The following is a 20,224-nucleotide window of genomic DNA, read 5'->3' as shown; positions in this document are numbered from 1 at the left end:
TGGCACAATTCTGAAGCTTTTGATTCAAAATATTGGATATATTCTAGATATTAAATTCATCAAACGGTTAATTATTTGGACTCTCCCACAACAAGATATGAATCTTTTATTACAAGCACGTAAAGCTGAAAATTATGCGACTAAGATAAAAGTCGAACAATGTAAAGCAAAAGAGAAGCTGAAATATTTAAGCCCGCGAAGTCTCCAAGTCCGTCAGTATTCAAGTTGAAATCTCCAAGTTGAAATCTTCAACTCCGTCGGTCTTCAAGTTGAAGTCTTCAAATTCGCCGATTTTCAAGTTGAAATATTTAGGCCCTCCAAGTCTCAAAGTTGAAGTCTTCAAGTCCGTCGGTCTTCAAGTTGAAGTCTTCAAATTCGCCGATTCTTAAAGTTGAAATATTTAAGCCCTCCAAGTTGAAGTCTTCAAGTCCGTCGATCTTCAAGTTGAAGTCTTCAAATTCGCCAATCTTAAAGTTGAATTGTTGAAGCCCTCCGAATCTTCGAGTTGAAGTCTGCAAAGTCCGCCAAATCTTCAAAGTTTTCCAAGTGTTCAAGTTTATGTCGTCTTCGAGTTGAAGCTTTATAACTTTCCAATCTTAAGGTGGACATATAAGTCCCTTTGCACCTTAAGTTGACCTCTTCGTGGGTTTGTCCTTAAAAGGAACTATAACTTTTCAATCTTAAGGTGGATATATAAGTCCCTTTGCACCTAGTTGGCCTCTTCGTGGGTTTGTCCTTAAAAGGAACAATAACTTTCCAATCTTAAGGTGGACATATGAGTCCCTTTGCACCTTAAGTTGGCCTCGCCGATAGTCGAGCCACATTAAGAGTAATCTCTCCGATAGTCGGGCCACATTGAGAGTAATCTCTCCGGTAGTCGGGCCATTTTGAGAGTAATCTCTCCGGTAATCGGGCCATATTGAGAGTAATCTCTCCGGTAGTCGGGCCATTTTGAGAGTAATCTCTCCGGTAGTCGGGCCACATTGAGAGTAATCTCTCCGGTAGTCGGGCCATTTTGAGAGTAATCTCTCCGGTAGTCGGGCCACATTGAGAGTAATCTCTCCGGTAGTCGGGCCATATTGAGGGTAATCTCTCCGGTAGTTGGGCCACATTAAGAGTAATCTCTCCAGTAGTCGGGCCATGAGAGTAATCTCTCCGATATTCGGGCAAAGATGAGTACTCATCCCCTCACACCCCAAGATTGTCTTCTTCATGCGTGGATCATCTTGTTGAACAAGAACATATCTTTCTCGCTTGACCTACAAAAAAGGAGAAAATAGACAACAAAGAAGAAAGCACAAGAAAAGAAGAAGAAATTACCTTCGCGTCAATGCTTCCAAGTCGCCAAAAGTAGACTCAATGTGGTTTGCAAACGCTGAAAGTGATGCTAATAGAATGAAGAGTATACCGTATTTATAGATGCCAAAAGACGATGGTTAGGAGAGAAGTGCCGATGTGGGATCAGTTATGAGGCAGCAGAAATTGCAATTCGAGTTGAAATCGAATTGCAATTCGAGTTGTAATCTGCCAACGATGGTTCATAGTGCAAGTACCCTCGAAAACTGATTAAGAATGGATGTTGGACATCAAACTTAGACCAACTTGGAAATTGATACTAGAATGGATATTTTATAAAGAAGCAAAAGCTGCTTATAAATGTGCCACGTGAGAATAAAGGCAAGTATACAAATTTGTCATTGTAGAGATCAATGTGGCAGTAAAGGCAACATGCCACGTGAGATACTTCTAGCCTTGTTTTTGATAAACAAAATATATACCGTGACAAGTATTGAAGTAGGGGACATTTGTAGGCATATAACTTTTACTTAAATTAAATCCATAAAATAATTTGGATTATATTTTAAATTCAAGATATATTGGTCCAAATAAATATTATGGGCTAATATATAAATGAATTAATTATATAGGTCCAATATAAATGGATTAAATAAATAAGTCTTAATCCATCGGCTAGCCTATTTAATTGGGCTAAAGTAATGAGCCCACTTTATTAAGCCCAAGNTTACACTTTGAGCAGGATGATGACACCAACGAGCTGAATTATTCGCCAATTGAAAATTTGTGTTTGGCGCTAGTCTTCTCAATTCAAAAGTTGAAGCACTACTTTCAAGCTCATGTTGTCCGTCTTGTTTCTAAAGCAAATCCCATCAAGTTCGTGATGTCAAAACCTGTTTTTAGTGATCGACTAGCGAGATGGTACCGCCAATTTCAACAATTCGAGATTTTGTGCATCCCTCAAAAGGCTGTAAAGGGACAAGCATTGGCAGACTTCTTGGCAGATCATCCGATACCTGATGACTGGGAGCTAACTGATGAACTACCTGATGAGGACGCAATGGTCGTTGAAATTCAACCTCCATGGAAGATGTACTTTGATGGTGCCGCGCATCGTGGGGGAGCCGGGGCTGGCGTAGTATTTGTCACTCCCCAAGGTGAAGTCTTGCCTTACTCCTTCACCTTGACACAACTCTGTTCCAACAATGTTGCTGAGTATCAAGCATTAATACTTGGGCTTGAAATGGCCGTTGATATGAAGCAATTGCAATTGCAAGTCTTTGGTGACTCCCAGTTAGTGGTCAATCAGCTTTTGGGTAGTTACGAGGTCAAGAAGCCTGAACTACGCCCATATCATGATTATGCTAAAAAGTTGATGGGGTGGCTCGATGATGTGACTATTCAGCATATACCAAGAAAAGAAAATAAGAAGGCTGATACTTTAGCTGCTCTAGCTTCATCATTAGCCTTGCCTGACCAAGCGCAAGTTACCGTCTGCCAAAAATGGGTAGTACCGCCGCCAAATGAGGGTGAAGGTGAAGAAAACGAACTCAAGCATCTTGTTGCTGTTTCTGAAGTTGAGAAAGAAGAATGGCGACAACCCATTATCGACTACTTATGCTATGGGATACTTCCAGAAAATCCGAGGAGAAGGACTAAAATCCGTCGTTGTCCACCTCGCTTCCTTTACTACAAGGATACTCTGTACAGAAGGTCGTTCGAGGGAGTACTCTTGCGATGCCTAGGAGAAGAAGAAGCTCTCCAAGCTTTGCAAGAGGCACATTCTGGGGTATGTGGGTCACACCAGTCTGGACCAAAGCTCCACTTCCATATAAAAAGGATGGGATATTATTGGCCAACGATGGTAAAGGATTAGTTGGACTACGCCCGAAGATGCAAGGCTTGTCAATTCCATGCGAATTTTATTCATCAACCTAAGTGTTGCACCCGACTGTTGCATCCTGGCCATTTTACGCTTGGGGATTGGATGTTGTTGGACCGCTGCCAAAGTCCTCTGGTGGGCACCTATACATCTTGGCTGCAACTGACTACTTCTCAAAATGGGCTGAAGTTGTTGCTCTTAAGGAAGTAAAGAGGGAAAATGTTGCAAGTTTCATCCGAGTAAACATTATTTATCGCTTTGGCATTCCTCGTTACATAATAACGGATAATGGAAAGGCATTCGATAATAGGTTGATGAACAAGATTTGTGATCTCTTTGGCTTCAAGCGACGTAACTCTTCGATGTACAATGCTGCCGCCAATGGTCTAGCTAAGGCATTCAACAAGACTCTATGCAACTTGTTAAAGAAAGTCATCTCCAAATCCAAACGAGATTGGAATGACCGTATGGAAGAAGCTCTATGGGCATATAGGATGACTCACCGCACGCCACACAAGAAACTCCTTATTCACTCGTTTATGGAGTCGAAGCCGTCTTGCCACTTGAGCGCCAAATACCTTCGTTACGACTGGCTATTCAAGAAGGGATCACTGATGAAGAAAACACTCGACTTCGATTAGAGTTGGAAGCTCTTGATGAAAAGAGATTGGAAGCTCAACAGAGTCTTGAATGTTATCAAGCTCGATTATCTCGCGCCTTCAATAAAAGAGTTCGCCCGAGATCCTTTCAAGTAGGAGACCAAGTCCTTGGCGTACGAAGACCCATAATTACTTCCCAAAAACCTGTAGGGAAGTTCACTTCAAAATGGGATGGGCCATATGTCGTACAAGAAGCTTACTCAAGTGGGACTTACAAGCTGGTTGATGCAGATGGCATGAGAATCGGCTCCATCAATGGAAAATTCTTAAAGAAGTATTATCCTTAAAATTGCGACGCTCCTCGACGTACGAGCCTAAACTACAAGTCATGACGCTCCTTGACGCACGAGCCTAAACTGCATGTTGCTACACTTCTGGACCGCATGAGTCTAAACTGTGCACGGCCCCTTATATATATAAAAAATAAAAAAATAAAAAAAAGGTCCGCTAGGTTGAAAATCTCAAAAGAGGCGGCCTAGGAAAAAGTTAGGACGTTAAAAAAAAAATCTACCCAGTCTGAACTACGGTATGACTTGATCCTCTTCACCAAGGTACGTAGGCAGCTTAGAGTTTCATTCTAAGTTCAGTCGCATAAGTTCAAAAGATACATATTGCCCCAATTGTTGTTCGAATGAAGTATGAAGGAATGTAAGATCAAGCTGAAATGCCATCTTCCTACTGAACTTTGACCTCATTTGATTTAAAGGGGGCAACCCTCCATGGTAAATTGATATCTTCGATGGGCCGATTTTAGGAGGATGTCAAGTATTTGTATTGAAGTCCAGGGATTCTCTATGTCTTCAGGTTCACCAAACCTTCAAGTTTGTTGGTCTCCAAATCCGCCCTCTGCCTTAAAAAAAAGGGAAGAGAAGAGAGACATCAAAAGGAAACACAAGTATAAAGAAAAGATTGCTTGGCATAACGTTTCAAATTTAGTGAGACTTGAACTCAAGATATTTGTGATAATATGGCTCTTAAATTTCGATTGATGGCAAGTAAGACATCTTCCGATATCGAGGCTTCCATACCAAGATATAAATTTTTGTGAGACTGCGCAAATCTGGAATTGATGGCGTGGTGCAATGTAAAGTTGATTTTAAAATATTATTTGGGACGATTCCGAAGTTTTTTGATTGAGAATTTTGGATATATTCTAGATCTTGAAGTCTAGTTTTCAATAAATCAAACGGTTTCTAATTTCGACGTTCCTACACCAAGATATGAATCTTTTGGTGAGACTGCGCAAATCTGGAATTGATAGCATGGTGCAATGTAAAGTTGATTTCGAAATATTATCTGGGACGATTCAGAAGTTGTTTGATTGAGAATTTTGGATATGTTCTAGCTCTTGAAGTCTAGTTTTCTTGGAATCAAACGGTTTGCAACTTTGATATTTCTACACCGAGATATGAATTTTTTGGTGAGACTGCGCAAATCTGGAATTGATAGCATGGTGCAATAAAAAGTTGATTTCAAAATATTATCTGGGACAATTCTGAAGTTGTTTGATTGAGAATTTTGGATATGTTCTAGGTCTTGAAGTCTAGTTTTCGAAAAATCAAACGGTTCATTATTTGGACTCTCCCACAACAAGATATGAATCTTTTGTTACAAGCGCGTAAAGCTGAAAATTATGCGACTAAGATAAAAGTCGGACAATGTAAAGCAAAAGAGAAGCTGAAATATTTAAGCCCTCGAAGTCTTCAAGTCCGTCAGTATTCAAGTTGAAGTCTCCAAGTTGAAATCTTCAACTCCGTCGGTCTTCAAGTTGAAGTCTTCAAATTCGCCGATTTTCAAGTTGAAATATTTAAGCCCTCCAAGTCTCAAAGTTAAAGTCTTCAAGTTCGTCGGTCTTCAAGTTTCAGTCTTCAAATTCGCCGGTCTTAAAGTTGAAATATTTAAGCCCTCCAAGTTGAAGTCTTCAAGTCCTTCGGTCTTCAAGTTTCAGTTTTCAAATTCGCCAATCTTAAAGTTGAATTGTTGAAGCCCTCCGAATCTTCGAGTTGAAGTCTGCAAAGTCCGCCAAATCTTCAAAGTTTTCCAAGTGTTCAAGTTTATGTCGTCTTCGAGTTGAAGCTTTATAACTTTCCAATCTTAAGGTGGACATATAAGTCCCTTTGCACCTTAAGTTGACCTCTTCGTGGGTTTGTCCTTAAAAGGAACTATAACTTTTCAATCTTAAGGTGGATATATAAGTCCCTTTGCACCTAGTTGGCCTCTTCGTGGGTTTGTCCTTAAAAGGAACAATAACTTTCCAATCTTAAGGTGGACATATGAGTCCCTTTGCACCTTAAGTTGGCCTCGCCGATAGTCGAGCCACATTAAGAGTAATCTCTCCGATAGTCGGGCCACATTGAGAGTAATCTCTCCGGTAGTCGGGCCATTTTGAGAGTAATCTCTCCGGTAATCGGGCCATATTGAGAGTAATCTCTCCGGTAGTCGGGCCATTTTGAGAGTAATCTCTCCGGTAGTCGGGCCACATTGAGAGTAATCTCTCCGGTAGTCGGGCCATTTTGAGAGTAATCTCTCCGGTAGTCGGGCCACATTGAGAGTAATCTCTCCGGTAGTCGGGCCATATTGAGGGTAATCTCTCCGGTAGTTGGGCCACATTAAGAGTAATCTCTCCAGTAGTCGGGCCATGAGAGTAATCTCTCCGATATTCGGGCAAAGATGAGTACTCATCCCCTCACACCCCAAGATTGTCTTCTTCATGCGTGGATCATCTTGTTGAACAAGAACATATCTTTCTCGCTTGACCTACAAAAAAGGAGAAAATAGACAACAAAGAAGAAAGCACAAGAAAAGAAGAAGAAATTACCTTCGCGTCAATGCTTCCAAGTCGCCAAAAGTAGACTCAATGTGGTTTGCAAACGCTGAAAGTGATGCTAATAGAATGAAGAGTATACCGTATTTATAGATGCCAAAAGACGATGGTTAGGAGAGAAGTGCCGATGTGGGATCAGTTATGAGGCAGCAGAAATTGCAATTCGAGTTGAAATCGAATTGCAATTCGAGTTGTAATCTGCCAACGATGGTTCATAGTGCGAGTACCCTCGAAAACTGATTAAGAATGGATGTTGGACATCAAGCTTAGACCAACTTGAAAATTGATACTAGAATGGATATTTTATAAAGAAGCAAAAGCTGCTTATAAATGTGCCACGTGAGAATAAAGGCAAGTATACAAATTTGTCATTGTAGAGATCAATGTGGCAGTAAAGGCAACATGCCATGTGAGATACTTCTAGCCTTGTCTTTGATAAACAAAATATATACCGTGACAAGTCTTGAAGTAGGGGGCATTTGTAGGCATATAAATTTTACTTAAATTAAATCCATAAAATAATTTGGACTATATTTTAAATTCAAGATATATTGGTCCAAATAAATATTATGGGTTAATATATAAATGAATTAATTATATAGGTCCAATATAAATAGATTAAATAAATAAGTCTTAATCCATTGGGCTAGCCCATTTAATTGGGCTAAAGTAATGAGCCCACTTCATTAAGCCCAAGATGTCATCTTCCTAGAGGCCCAGTTTGGTGTCACGTGTCAAATGACGTGGCGCGCCAAGTCAAGTGGAAGAGCCAATAGGATCATGCCACATGTCAAAATGACAAGGCATGCCCAGTCACACTGAAAGGCCAATGAAATTGCGCCACGTGTGCAAGTGACATGTTCTGGCCAATCAAATGCAGTCATATCACACTTCAATTTGATTGGTCGGAAAGAGTTTGTTCTTATCATGACTCCTCCCTTCCACAACTATAAATAGGGGTCTTCATAACTCAAAAAAGACACGAGAAGTTATAACAAGAAGCAAGAAAGAGCTCGTGGATCAAACGCTGCAAATTCCTCCACAAGTTTCAAGCTTCAAGCAATCAAGTTCAAGCTCAAGAACGAAGAACAATTGAAGTATTCAAGATCAAGAATGAAGAACAAACAATTTCAAGCTCAAGAACGAAGACGAAATCAAGTTCAAGTCCAAGCAATCAAGCTCAAGCTCAAGAACAAGATCATCGTTCGTGGCAACAAACATAGAGTCAAGATTAAGCTCAAAGGCCCTTGAATTTAATTACAATTGGAAAGAAGAATCAGAGGATTCATAAGGACAGTAACACTCAAATATTCGAAATAAAATACTACAATTGTTGCGATATTTTCGGTGTTGATTTTATTTTTTCGACGCAAATTTATTATCTACACTATTCTCTCGTTCCTTGCTCTTGATATATATTAGTTAACCCTCACCCCGACCCTTAGAATTCTCTTACTAAATGAAAAAATAATAATTGATTTATCTAGGAAGCGCAAAAGTCATCCGCCACTGAAGTGTTCTCATTAATTCTTGAATGGTTATTGAAATTCTCATATGAGTAGATAATACATTGATTGCAATAGTTACGAGTATTAATGCATAACTGAATTCTGTTGTGAATGTTCAGCCCTTTTTCTTCTTGTGCTCCTGGTTCTAGTAATGTAGTGAATAGCAGTCTCTTTGTTAAAGTTTTACTAATGTTGCCGTACTTCTTCTGTTTTCTCCAAGAAATTTACTTTGTTGAAAGAGAGGAATCTCCATGATTAAAGTAAAATTCATGAAATTGATTATCTGCCACCGGATAGTATAAAACAAATAAGATAATTATTGTTGGAATTTTAAGTATATGATATACTTAAAATAGGGTGAATGGGAAATGGAGGAAAATAAAATTTTTAAGTGAAATTTTAAGTTTCCCCACTTGGCAAAGGGACATTGTCCCATATTGGAAGAGGAAGAGGTTTTTTATGGGTATAGAAGCAATTGCTCTTCTTCTAGCTCTTAAAGAGTTGAGAAGAAGGCAAGCCTCGCGCCGTCGTCGTCGTCGCTCAGCTTCGGAATTGATTAATTTTTTGGACCAAGTTTATTTGTTAATAGTAAAATTTTAACAGAAATGTTATTAAATATTTGTTTTAATAACAGAATATTAATATTAAAATAAATATTAATATTAAATCCAATCCGTTTTTCAGTTGTGTACTGAAAATTAAACTACCCTCTTTAATTTTCCCTCTTTATTTTCCCTCTTTATTGTTAAGTAAATAGCCATTTATGTTATGGCATTTATGCTGTGGCCGTTTTGCATAAACAACCATTCTGAAGAGTTGCACCTCTTCAGATTTCAGCCCAACTTTGGCTATAAATACAAGACTATTCTGCTCAGAATTTCAATACGAATTTTCTGAGTTCTTCTCCTTTCTTCTGCATATTTTAACTTCAAAGAAAGCAACAGTAAGTGTGATTTGCTACCGAACTTTGTGTTCGCTGAAACACTGGGGTTTGAAGTACCACTACACCAGTGTGTAATTCGTTTTATCCTGGGAGAAAATAATTCATAACCTTGAATACTAGGAGGGGATTAAATTCCTTAAGGAAACACTGTGAATTCAGTGGGCTCGAATTGATTTTTGTTATTTCGTTTACATTTCTGTTTATGTTATTTTATTTTCTCCAGAATTGTTTTACAAATACAGATTACTAACAATCATATAATATATTTTGGAATATATAAAAGACACAAGTATCTCAAGTTAATCTAGCTATTCCTTTTTGGTCTTTACCAGATACTTTTAGGAATTGATCATGAAGGTTATAATGATCTTTATATAAACCCAAAAGAAATTCAATCTCGAACTTTATTTGCCGTGAAAATCGATCAAATTCATGTGAAGAAATTTTTTCACGAACACTTTCTTGTTTGAACAAAGAAAAAATAATAAAATAAGAAAAACAGATAAAGAAGATTCTTAACTCATCAGCCTTTTTCTTTCCCGACTCAAAAACATAATTTTATCTCAATTCTATTTTCTTATCTTCGTCGTCTCTTTTACCGTCAACCGTTCTAAATTATGTTCTGCTAGAAATTAATGTCTCTTCTCTCTAAATGTCCATGTTCCTATTTATATGTAGGAGTAGTGATCTGGAAGATCATATTTTATAATGTAATTTCAACTTAAAAGATTTTCAGTTGTTTTAGTAGGAAGAAGAGATAAAGAAGATATAAGAGTACACCACATGCTGAAAAAAAACAAAAAAAAAAAAAACACCCCAATATAAGTATAACTTTACGAAATTTAAGATAACAAACAAAATTTACCAAAGGTAAAAGAAAATATAAAGGCACACCACAAAACAATCCTAATTCCTTGATGAGACTTATGCAAGAAATAGTTCTTATGAAAGCATTAATTTTTTTATGTAATATTTTGAGCTTCTAACATGAATTGAAAAAAATATCAAAGCTAGAGAAAAGAAGATAATTAGTTTTTTTTGGCTTATGAGAGGTGCCAAGTCCTAAGGACACAATCACATGCAAATAAGAATATAAGTTGTGTAAATCCAAAGAAACAAAACACAAAAAGGAAGTAACATCAAACCATATGTTTATTAGCCTTGAACTATTGAACATCTCGTTGAGAGTGTCAACCTGAAATAAAAAGAAAAAAGATCACCGATTATTACTTAGATCAGAATATTTCGAGATATAAACCTCATCATTGCTAGAAAATATTGCTTCTAAAACACAGTAAAATTTCAGTACTTCTAATTTTTATTTATTTTGTGTAATTTTTTTGGTAGTATATTAACTCATATACATATATATATATATATATATATATATATATATATCCACTCTAGTTAATAACTTGTGTTTTAAAGTAAAACCCACGTCTATATGTTCTCGAGAATATTGACATCAATTTCTTAGCTCTCTTTAATTACAACAATTGTGGGCGTACTTGATATGCGGGCAAAAAAGGGCTATTTGACATGAAGGTAAATGATGCTTATTAAGTAAATAACATAAAATCTTATTGAAATAATTTTTTCCAGCATTCAGAAATTAAATCTCACATACAACAATACTATATCAACATTAAAAAGGGGTACTTGACATAAAGATAGATGTTGCTAATTAAGTAAATAGCACAAAATCTTATTCAAATACTTTTTTCCTGCATTAAGAAGTTGAATCCCACATACGATAACAATATATCGATATACAGTACAATTGATAAGTAACACAGTTCTGAACAAAATTGTAAAATATTAAAATAGAAAATTCCATGATAACTAAGGAAAGAAAGCAACAAATACTTCACCTGAAGTGAAAAAATACGTGAGGAAAAGAATGGAATTCAAATAAAGCTCAAGAACACAATTGAACGTGAAAATGATCTAAAACAAAGTCGCCTTGAGCAGAAATGTTCCTTTTTTGCTGGTGTCCTCAATATCTAAAACGTAGCAGATAATACAAGAAAAATGTGTTGCTACATTCTTTTAATTTGAAGAGGCAGTAGAATCAATTTATGAATATGAGAATTTTCCGTTTCTGATTTCAATGTAAAATTAACTCCTTCACCATTAATTAAGAAAGATAAGAGGAGTGGGGATTTGTTTGGGTACTGAAGAAGAACGTTTCTTGTTTTGATAAGCGCTATTTTCTTAATAATACAGATTGGTGGCAGTTATTCTTATTAATTGAGAAAGTGAATGCACCTTTTGAATATTTTTATGAACATAATTGTGGAAAAAATTGGTGGAAAAGTAAAAAAAAACAGGTAAAAGATAAATAGCAATCCTTAACTATGAGAGGTGCCATATCAACTTTACTATTCCCAGGATTATATAGATATATAGATAGATGTAGTCTTTCAAAATATATGTACGCAAAAAGATGATCGAGAAAACAAAATTACAAAAAATAACACAAAAGAACTGAAAAGGTAATTTCTTTACCCCTTTTAGGGTTTCTTCTCTTTATATTTAAAATTTTTAGTTTTAATTACTTGTTCATTTTTTATTTGCTTTTCATTATGCAAAAGAATTTTGAAGAACGAAATTGGAACGAAGAGTATCGCAATGAATGGGAATTTTATAAGATGTAAGAATATACTCCTTCTATTTCAAAAAGATTGGCACTATTTCCTTATTAGTGTGTTTTAAAAAGATTAGCACCTTTCAATATTTCCTTAATAAGAAATTTATAGCCACACAAGTTAATTAACAGATTTCAGACCACAAGTTTTAAAACTTTTACAGCCGTACGAATGTTATGGTATATTTAAGACCACATATCTCGAAAGTCTTTTTTTTCTTTATTAAAGTTTGTGTCAAGTCAAACTAAGACAATGTTTTTAAAACGGACTAAACATTGTGAAAGGAAAATTAACATGTAAGAAAACAATCTTGTCCATTTGGTTGATAGGTACAATATATTTCCTTTACACCATAAAAGAAATATTCAAGCAATATATCAAAATCATAAGGTAGGTTAGTTACAAATAGAAGCCTCAAGAGTTGCATAGTTATCCCTTATAATGAATGAAGAATCCAACTCCTTAGTTTCTGCACAATTATGCTTCAGCTTGGCAGAGCATTTACGAGCAATTAAATCAACAAGTACGAATGAAAACTTCTACAACTTATAACAAATTTATACCCATCTGTTTACTCAATACACAAAATCACAGTCCTAAAAACGGGGAAAAAAGGAAAAAAAATAAGGAAAAGGAGCTTTATGAGTGCCTTGGCAGAAGTCAGGATGATTAAAGCTTAAGCTTCTACCAGACAATTATTGTTTGTACTAAATTAAATTAAGCAGCAACCTAAATCTAGATTCGTCAACCCCACCAAAACTGTTTGCAACCCAGCATCTGCATCCCAGATACTTTGGCTGGACTGCGACTAACTTATCTTGATTCCTATTTTTACACAAGCTAGAGAAACAACAGAACAGAAAGGTAAAGTGAACTGGACTTTTTTCGCAAATAACGTCTTCTGCAGCAACATTGAATGGAAAAGCATCAAAACTTCAAATCAACATCATGAGGAACAGGCGAAGCATTGCCTGTCAAAGCATGCGAGCATTCAGAATGAAATCACCTGTTATAACTTCTTGATCAGCTCAAGTTTTTAAAATCTCAATCGATCTCTCCTTTCTCCGGATCTTTTGATATGTCCTCAGAACAATTTGATAAATCTGGAATACTTTGTGATTCATTTTCTTCTTCATCCTCATCATCTCCCTTCATATACAATCCAAGTTGCTCCAATGGGTTACTACTTGCCTTAAATTTGAAACTACCAAAACCATTTTGAGAGTGATCAGGGCTCGTCTCTTCAGTGAACCTCTCTAATTGTGCATCTGGAGCAGCTCTAAACAATTCCAGATCTTCCATAAACTGACTGTTCTCATTGATTTCAACTGTCTTTTCCATCTATTGGAAAAAATACAATTACAAGTTGCACAAGTAGGAGATGATCAAAACTAATCTGACCCCAGCTAGGATGTCCTTACCTTCAGCAGAGCCTGGCGTGCAGCTTCTCTTTCAAGTTCTCGTTTCTTTTTGGCTTCTGCAGCAGCTTCTGCTTCAGCTTTTCTTCGGGCCTCACCTGCGGCCTTAGCTTCTGCTTCTAAGCGGGCTTTCTCTGCATAAGTAGACAGAAATAAACAGGAAGTTCCCGCAAATGTTATTGTGAAATCCGTGCAGACTAAAAATAATCAGACCTTCTCGCTTTCGCCTTTCAAGCTCCTCTTTCTCAAGCTTCAGCTTCTCAGGGTCCCACACTTCACCCTAAAATACGGTAAGAAGAAATGTCAGTGCCAAACAAAGTTCCATACAGATCAAATTCCAACAAGGGTGACAGCAACAATTGTTAGCCCTACCTTCTCAAGGGTTTTCTCTTGCGCTTTTAATATGGTATCTGCAAAACGACTCCTCAACAACGCTGCACGGTAAAGTTTCTCAGGGGAGACTTGCCTCTCAGGTGGAGCACTCTCCCCTAAAAGATTACAGCACACGGTGTGAGATGATGCCGCATAACTAATTAGCACACATTTTCTTCATCAATTACCATTGCTTACCCTCACGATGATCATTGGGTTCACCTAAAATAGACTTTGGTTGTGAATTCCGCTCTGTAAAGCCATCCAAGGAATCTGTCGAACATGAGTGCAAACACAATGTCACACTCATATTGAGCAAAAAAAAATTGGTAAAATCTTCCACTTCCCAGTGAGAACCAAAATGTGCAGCTACAAGAAACAACAAGAAAACAAATCTTATGGATTCTACAGATTGACAACCTCTAGACTCTTGTTGATTGAGCTCTTTCTGTTCTAAGCTCAACCCAGAACTCACTGTCACCTGCTGAGGAACAGAATCAATTAGCAAGGGAGAAAATAAGTCAGAGATGATAATGAGCCACAAAAGAACCCATAAAATAAGGCAACAAATCCCATCTGTCACACCTTTGGGTTGGTTAAGGGAATTGAACCATTAGCACCATCAGATTCACCACTAGAAGAGCTCCCGGAGTCTGTATCTAAGAAGACAAGCATCCAACAATCTGAGTGAGAAGTAGGAAAAATACTGCCTCAAGCTCACTGTACACAGTTCACTTAATCACAGACTGTTTAACAGGTAATGAAGTCCTAATTGAATAAAGCATATTAACTCCAGCGGATTAAGAACTCTTGCACCTTCCGATTTCATACAAGTGTTCGAATGTGGAAGGCTAAGGCATCTTATACCTTAAAAATTTGTTCTCTCCACTAACCAGGAATACATAGGACACCTTACTCAATATGTGGAGCAAGTCTCCGATGTACAAAAGAAGTGTTGAATTTAATGATAAACAAAAAGAACATATCTAATTTATTAGTACTATGTACCTCAAAATAGAGAACAATAAGCAAAAAAGGAAAAATAGCAAGTTCTTTACAGTGCAGGAAGCTATCGGTGTAATATTCAGTTGGGCGAAAGGACAGAAGCGAGAGCTACTAAAATACACTAAGCCTTGTTCATTATTAATGATAAGCAATTGTAATGTATATATAAAACTCGCAAGATCTTGCAATCACCCTCCTGCTAGTTAAACCCACTGCTACTTATTGAGGAATTTCTACTAGGGAAGTATCAATAGTTGGATCCACATGAAGAAGCTTCAAACACCTGAATTTTTTTCAATATTAAATGGTGGAGGCCATAGTGGGAAGAAGCAATACCATCTGAGTCTTGCCACAATATTTCAAGCCATACAGATGCAGCAGAGCAGCTCAGGAAGAAATCATGATCAGATTTAGAAGTGAGAGGCTATAATACACACGTTTATCTTTCTCCAGGCTATAAGATCTCAACAGTGTTGCTCCTAACAAAAGGACGAATGGGACAATTGAAGGTTGTGCTACTAAAGTCAAGGATTGAAGAAAAAAACAAAGTAGAAGGACAATATGACATAGAAGATGGAAACGGATCTGAAAGACCATCCTATTAAAGCGAATTCTAATTTGTAAACAGTGCTTAAATGTAAGCATTAACTTGTGATTTATTTGCATATACTAATCAAACTTTTTCATTTTTATCTAGGATAGCGATTAGATCGCCAACTTATTCTTGTTCAACAAGCAATCCAAATTGGGTGGGGACAAAGGACAAGTACTCGGATGTGAAAGGAACCAGAGGCTTTTTTTTTTTGAGAAGGAAAAGGAACCAGAGGCTTTTTAAAACCTTCATTCACATAATTTTTTTGGATGTAAATCTATTGATGTTGGGAGAAGAAACCTTCATTCACATAATTTTAAAGAACTTATCAAACAAGACAATTTTAAAGAGATCACGAGGTACCAGGAGAAAAATAATCACAAAAGTCATAAAAAGAAACATATCACACCAGCAATTTTCTCATTGCCAAACCAAAAAGAACACCAGTATATTTTCCACAGCTCACTGAAATTACATGACTAACAAAAAGATGTCAAAACTCAAAACAATAAGTTCCCAGTATTAAAAGTCCCTGACTTACATGTCAAAAGCTCTAATTTCAAGAGCAAATATAAACCTAAAACTATTCCTTAAACCCAAATATAAGCAAATGTATGTGTGTGTGTGTATGAGAGAGAGAGAGAGAGAGAGAGAGAGAGAGAGAGAGAGGAGGGGGGTCATGTGTCAATTCGTGAGAGGTACTGGCAGATTTGATAGAAGGGAGACACAAAAGTTTTCTCTTTTCTCTATTGTTCTTTTCCTCTCTTTTCTTTTCCTTTTTATTTTGGTGACACCAACAGGATTCTTTTGCACTGCCGTAAAAAACATAGTTAGATATAGGAAATTGGCCAATACTTCTACATTTACACAAATGGGAAACAGCAGGCAACTCAAAGGATACAGTGGTTATACAGTAAAATCCATTGTCAAGCCTATCAGAAATACTGGAGAAGAAAGATTATCATCACAGGCAGAACGAGTTACAAAATGACCCACTTGTAAAAATACAGCAACCCTCTCAGAACGAACCAAACACCAATCCACCCAACACTATGAAGTTCTATTTGAAGAACGAGAAAATTGATTTTCATCAAGTATATCACATGCAAAGACTTCCCACAAGAAAATGCAATAAATCCAAAAAAAAAAACTGGGGGGGGGGGGGGGGGGGGGATGAAAAAGAAAAAGCAGTCTTTGTGTCTAGCGAGATAAAATTTGTAATCAACATAAATAAAGCCACAAGTTATGCAAGAATTTCTTAATAGCACAAACCACTAGATGAAGAGCCTGAATCACTTCTAGAACTAGTTGAGCTGCTGCATTTATTGTCTCTACGAACAAGGTCCTTTTCAATCTCCATGGGTGTGAAACTTGAGACAGGTGGATCATTTCCTCCAATATCAACTTCCTCATCTGCTGGATCATTGTCTTTAAATAAAATTTAGAAATACATAGAAGACAGAGAGAATCAGAAACTCTATTAATCACCATATATCAGCTTGACAGCTCTACTTCCTCTAAATCTTCAAGCATGTACTAATGAGAAATCACCTTTGCATGGCTGCATGGATGAATTGCTAAAACCAGAATCATTCTGAAGCTGCAGCATATAAAAAATAATATGATAACTTTAATATGCACATAAAGGCATATTGTAAAGTAATATAAAGAATGAAGTAAGATACTATGCAATCACATTATCCTATTCACCTCCATCTCACAAGGTTCAGCTTTTGCCTGACTTTTCTGTTTATCCAGTAGATACTCATCCAAAAGCTGCCGTAACTTGTACAGTGTATCATTAGTGAGAGCATCAATATCAATCTCGATCTCATCTTCACTAACTTGACTTCCATGAAGGCTGCTCTCCTTTAGGAAATCAATTATCTTTTCAGGTAATTCAGCCAGTAATGCCTCCAGCTCCATACTGAGTTTATGCTTCTCAAAATCACTCATGACTTGCTTTACCGGTTCTGATCTACCCTTGTTTTCAAATGGAGCAATTTTCTTCTTCTTATAAGGTGGTACTACTAAAGGAGCTTCACTTTCAGTTTCTAAAATAACACTCGACTTTGAAGGTAAAGGTTCTTCTTCTGCTACAGGAATATTCTTCTCTATCTGTTTCCATCTAGCCTCAAAAAATTTGCTAAGTGTTTGAGCCATAATATGAACGTCGTTTCCTGGTGGATTGTATGTCATTGCATTCTTAAAGGTGAGCCTCACATCTGCAGAAAATTCCAAAGGACTTAAATATTCCCCTGACATCAACTTTGATTTTACGGTCCCCAAATCCATTGGATGCTTAATAACAGTGAAATAGTCTGGGATTTTTAGTTTTACCACATCAACGGGCGCATTAAAGACCCAACCATATTGGTGTGACATCATCCGGTTTAGCAGTGTCTCGCATTGTTTCATAAACATCACTATGCTAGTGTTTGAGACGGCCTGTTTCACTGGCTCAGGCCGCCGAGCCCCTAATCCTTTTGTTCGAGGTCCATTTCTTCCTTGAGCAGTCTTTTTCTTTCCGCGAGGTACTTTTGCTTCTTTCATAAAACTCTGAGATATCTCCGCCCCCGGCCTCCTCCGCCCATCACTGCAACTATGTATATCACTAACAGGTGAAAGAACTCCAAAATTTGAGCTAAAAGAAGCAATTTTCTTCTGCAGTATTCTAACATGTTCAAGTTCATTCCTCAACCTTATTTTCAAATCTTTTCTCTCGGAGCATGACATCTTGGACAACGACAAAACTTGAGTAGGTACACCAAATTGATCGTAATCATCAGCACTGAAATTAATGCATCTCTTCTTCGGTGCACAAGAATCATCTGAAGCTGTCATTTCAGTTTCAACTCGTCCTGAGCTACCAAAACCCTCAGATTCTGCCATTGTTCCAACAGCATGACGATAATCCGGCACAAACCCAGACACATAATCTCTTGAAACTTTGCGTGACTTCCCCATAATTTCACCCGAACCCTTATTAAAACACTTGTTCAATTCCCTCTGCCCAGTGAACTGTACGGGAACAGTAAGTACTATATGATAAATAAACTCCTAAAGTCTGCACATGCCAACCAAATTTAATCAGTCTCAATAATTAAAAATGAAGCAAAGATGGCACGGTCCTGATTAATTGTTTTGAAGTGATAGGCTTTCGCCTACTAATGGGTATAAATACGCCATGTTGGATCCAAAGACATCAATAGCATTACCTCGAGACGACTTTCACAATTTCCACAATGTCGGGATAAACTAATTCGTTATGGTTCTCAGTAGACAAATGGGCAAAATCAATTTCACCGAACAGCACCAATTTTCTCCTTCGTCCAACAGTTAATATTAAGATTTTCCACGTAACAGTAAATTCAACATGGAAACATCCCTGTAACCCAATAGGGAGACTCTCATTTATTCCCTATTACGAATTTAACGCATTTGGGGTAATAAATAAAGCATATATAGATTCACATAAACCCTAATTGATATTGGAGACACAAAATTGGAGCTTCAAAATCCAATAGAAAAGTTAGTATGAAGCTGAGATAGAAAATTGATGAAGCTTCTAGAAGAACCCAATATTGAAACCTGGATATCCAAATAGAGCAGGTAGCCCAATCAATCACACCAAACCCTTGAAGAAAACCCTCGTTTGGCTTTCGCTCTTCGCCGCGAAGAGAGAGAGAGAGAAGAAATGAGATTGCTTAATTACATACAAAGAACCAAATATGGAAAGAGAGACAACTTACGAGATTGTTTTTTGCAATTTTAACCCGCCGCGCTATTAGCTTTTCTTAACCGATATAGTTTTCCTCGTGTTAGTTTATCTGACGGCTGTTGTTATCTCTCTTTCAGACCATCAGATACAGATCGGCGACGGCGCTTCTTGTTCTTCCTTTTTCTTTGTTCTTTTTTCCTTTTTAACGATAGTCGATAAATAATAACACCAAGTATTTTTTTACGGGAGATTGAGACATTAAAGTCAACAATTACTCTAGTATTTGTATTTCTAAATACCTAACGTATGTTCATATTTTTTTAGTTAATGTTTTATGTCGTATTAATAGTAATATAACTAAATTAATATATAAGGTGTAGTTATTAGTATTATGAGTATTATACTGGAAAATAAAAACCAAATACATACTAGTAACACAGATTGTATTAGTAATGCAATGTTTTTATATCGTAAATAAGCAATGTATTAATGATATAGAATTTTACTTCAAATTTTTATTTACACTGCAAATCGAATTAGCCTTTAGGTGTATAATTTAATTCATTTTACTTGGCAATCTTACAATATAATAAAACCAGTTTTTAAAAAAATATTTAAATTTTCAAGGAAAACGTATTAAACATGTGGCGGATCTAGAGGCTAAGATGTGGGTTCCAGGAACTCGGTAGCTTTAGTCCTGACCTTGTAAATATATTAAAATTCATTACTCCCTCTGTTCCAGTTTATGTGAACCTATTTCCTTTTTGGTCCGTTCCAAAAAGAATGAACCCTTTCTAAATTTGGTAACAATTTAGCTTAAACTTACAACTCTACCCTTAATGAGAAGCTTTTATAATCACACAAATATTCTGGGGCCCATTTGGGCTTGTTTAGGATCACAAGTTCGAAAAGTCTTCATTTTTTTCTTAAACTTCGTGCCCAGTCAAACAGGTTCATATAAATTGGAACGGAGGGAGTATATATTTATAAATATTCGACTATGCGTCCATTTATTAATTTAAGATCACTGTATGAGCCTATAAACTTCAAATAATAGATTCCCTTGTCTATTAAACTTACTTGTACGTATTAGATGTGTAACTATCTAACACGAGTACGTACACTATTATGCATTGTTTGGATTTCTGCAACGTGGATGGTGAATTGGGCCTCGATTTTTGTATATTGTCCCCAAGTTATGCTTGTTCAAAAAAAGAAATGGCATAAGGCTTACAAGGGTCGAATCTCAGTGTTTCAAGGAACAACATCAACAACGATAATAACCCAGTAAAATTTTACAAGCCGAGTTTAGGGAGAATTGTGTGTACGCGAACCTTACCTCTACTTTAGGCTGTT

The 20,224-nt window shown here is 36.8% G+C and overlaps 1 protein-coding gene across 5 annotated transcripts; it reads right to left on the bottom strand.

Moving 5' to 3' along the window:
- Window positions 1-12,271: 12,271 nt before the first annotated feature.
- Window positions 12,272-19,080, bottom strand: LOC109214630 (transcription factor GTE10-like). Of its 5 annotated transcripts, XM_019378567.1 has the most exons (11): window positions 18,900-19,079; window positions 16,858-18,814; window positions 16,699-16,747; window positions 16,420-16,575; window positions 14,136-14,209; window positions 13,971-14,034; window positions 13,749-13,823; window positions 13,551-13,666; window positions 13,392-13,458; window positions 13,182-13,312; window positions 12,272-13,101 (listed from the first exon to the last, which is right to left on the bottom strand). In XM_019378567.1, exons 2-11 carry the CDS (start codon window positions 18,112-18,114, stop codon window positions 12,805-12,807), a joined length of 2,286 nt encoding a protein of 761 aa, XP_019234112.1. In that variant the 5' UTR covers window positions 18,115-18,814; window positions 18,900-19,079; the 3' UTR covers window positions 12,272-12,804. The 5 variants fall into 5 exon arrangements, with proteins under 5 accessions (XP_019234112.1, XP_019234114.1, XP_019234113.1 ...); XM_019378569.1 differs by having other exon boundaries at window positions 14,136-14,203; window positions 16,858-19,080; XM_019378568.1 differs by having other exon boundaries at window positions 13,971-14,031; window positions 16,858-19,079.
- Window positions 19,081-20,224: the final 1,144 nt, after the last annotated feature.

Source organism: Nicotiana attenuata, unplaced genomic scaffold (assembly GCF_001879085.1).
Source record: "Nicotiana attenuata strain UT unplaced genomic scaffold, NIATTr2, whole genome shotgun sequence".
In the NCBI taxonomy this organism is placed as follows: Eukaryota; Viridiplantae; Streptophyta; class Magnoliopsida; order Solanales; family Solanaceae; genus Nicotiana; species Nicotiana attenuata.
The sequence above is the reverse complement of the archived record's forward strand: the minus strand, read 5'-3'. Positions and strand labels throughout refer to the sequence as shown.

What these genes read in the sequence shown, in the direction of transcription:
- LOC109214630 (XM_019378567.1), bottom strand. Translation starts at nt 18,114, where the DNA reads ATGGGGAAGTCACGCAAAGTTTCAAGAGATTATGTGTCTGGGTTTGTG. An exon ending in CTGAACCTTGTGAGATGGAG is followed by an intron (nt 16,748 to 16,857) that starts GTGAATAGGATA and finishes TATATGCTGCAG; the next exon opens with CTTCAGAATGATTCTGGTTT. An exon ending in TTCCCTTAACCAACCCAAAG is followed by an intron (nt 14,035 to 14,135) that starts GTGTGACAGATG and finishes TCTGTTCCTCAG; the next exon opens with CAGGTGACAGTGAGTTCTGG.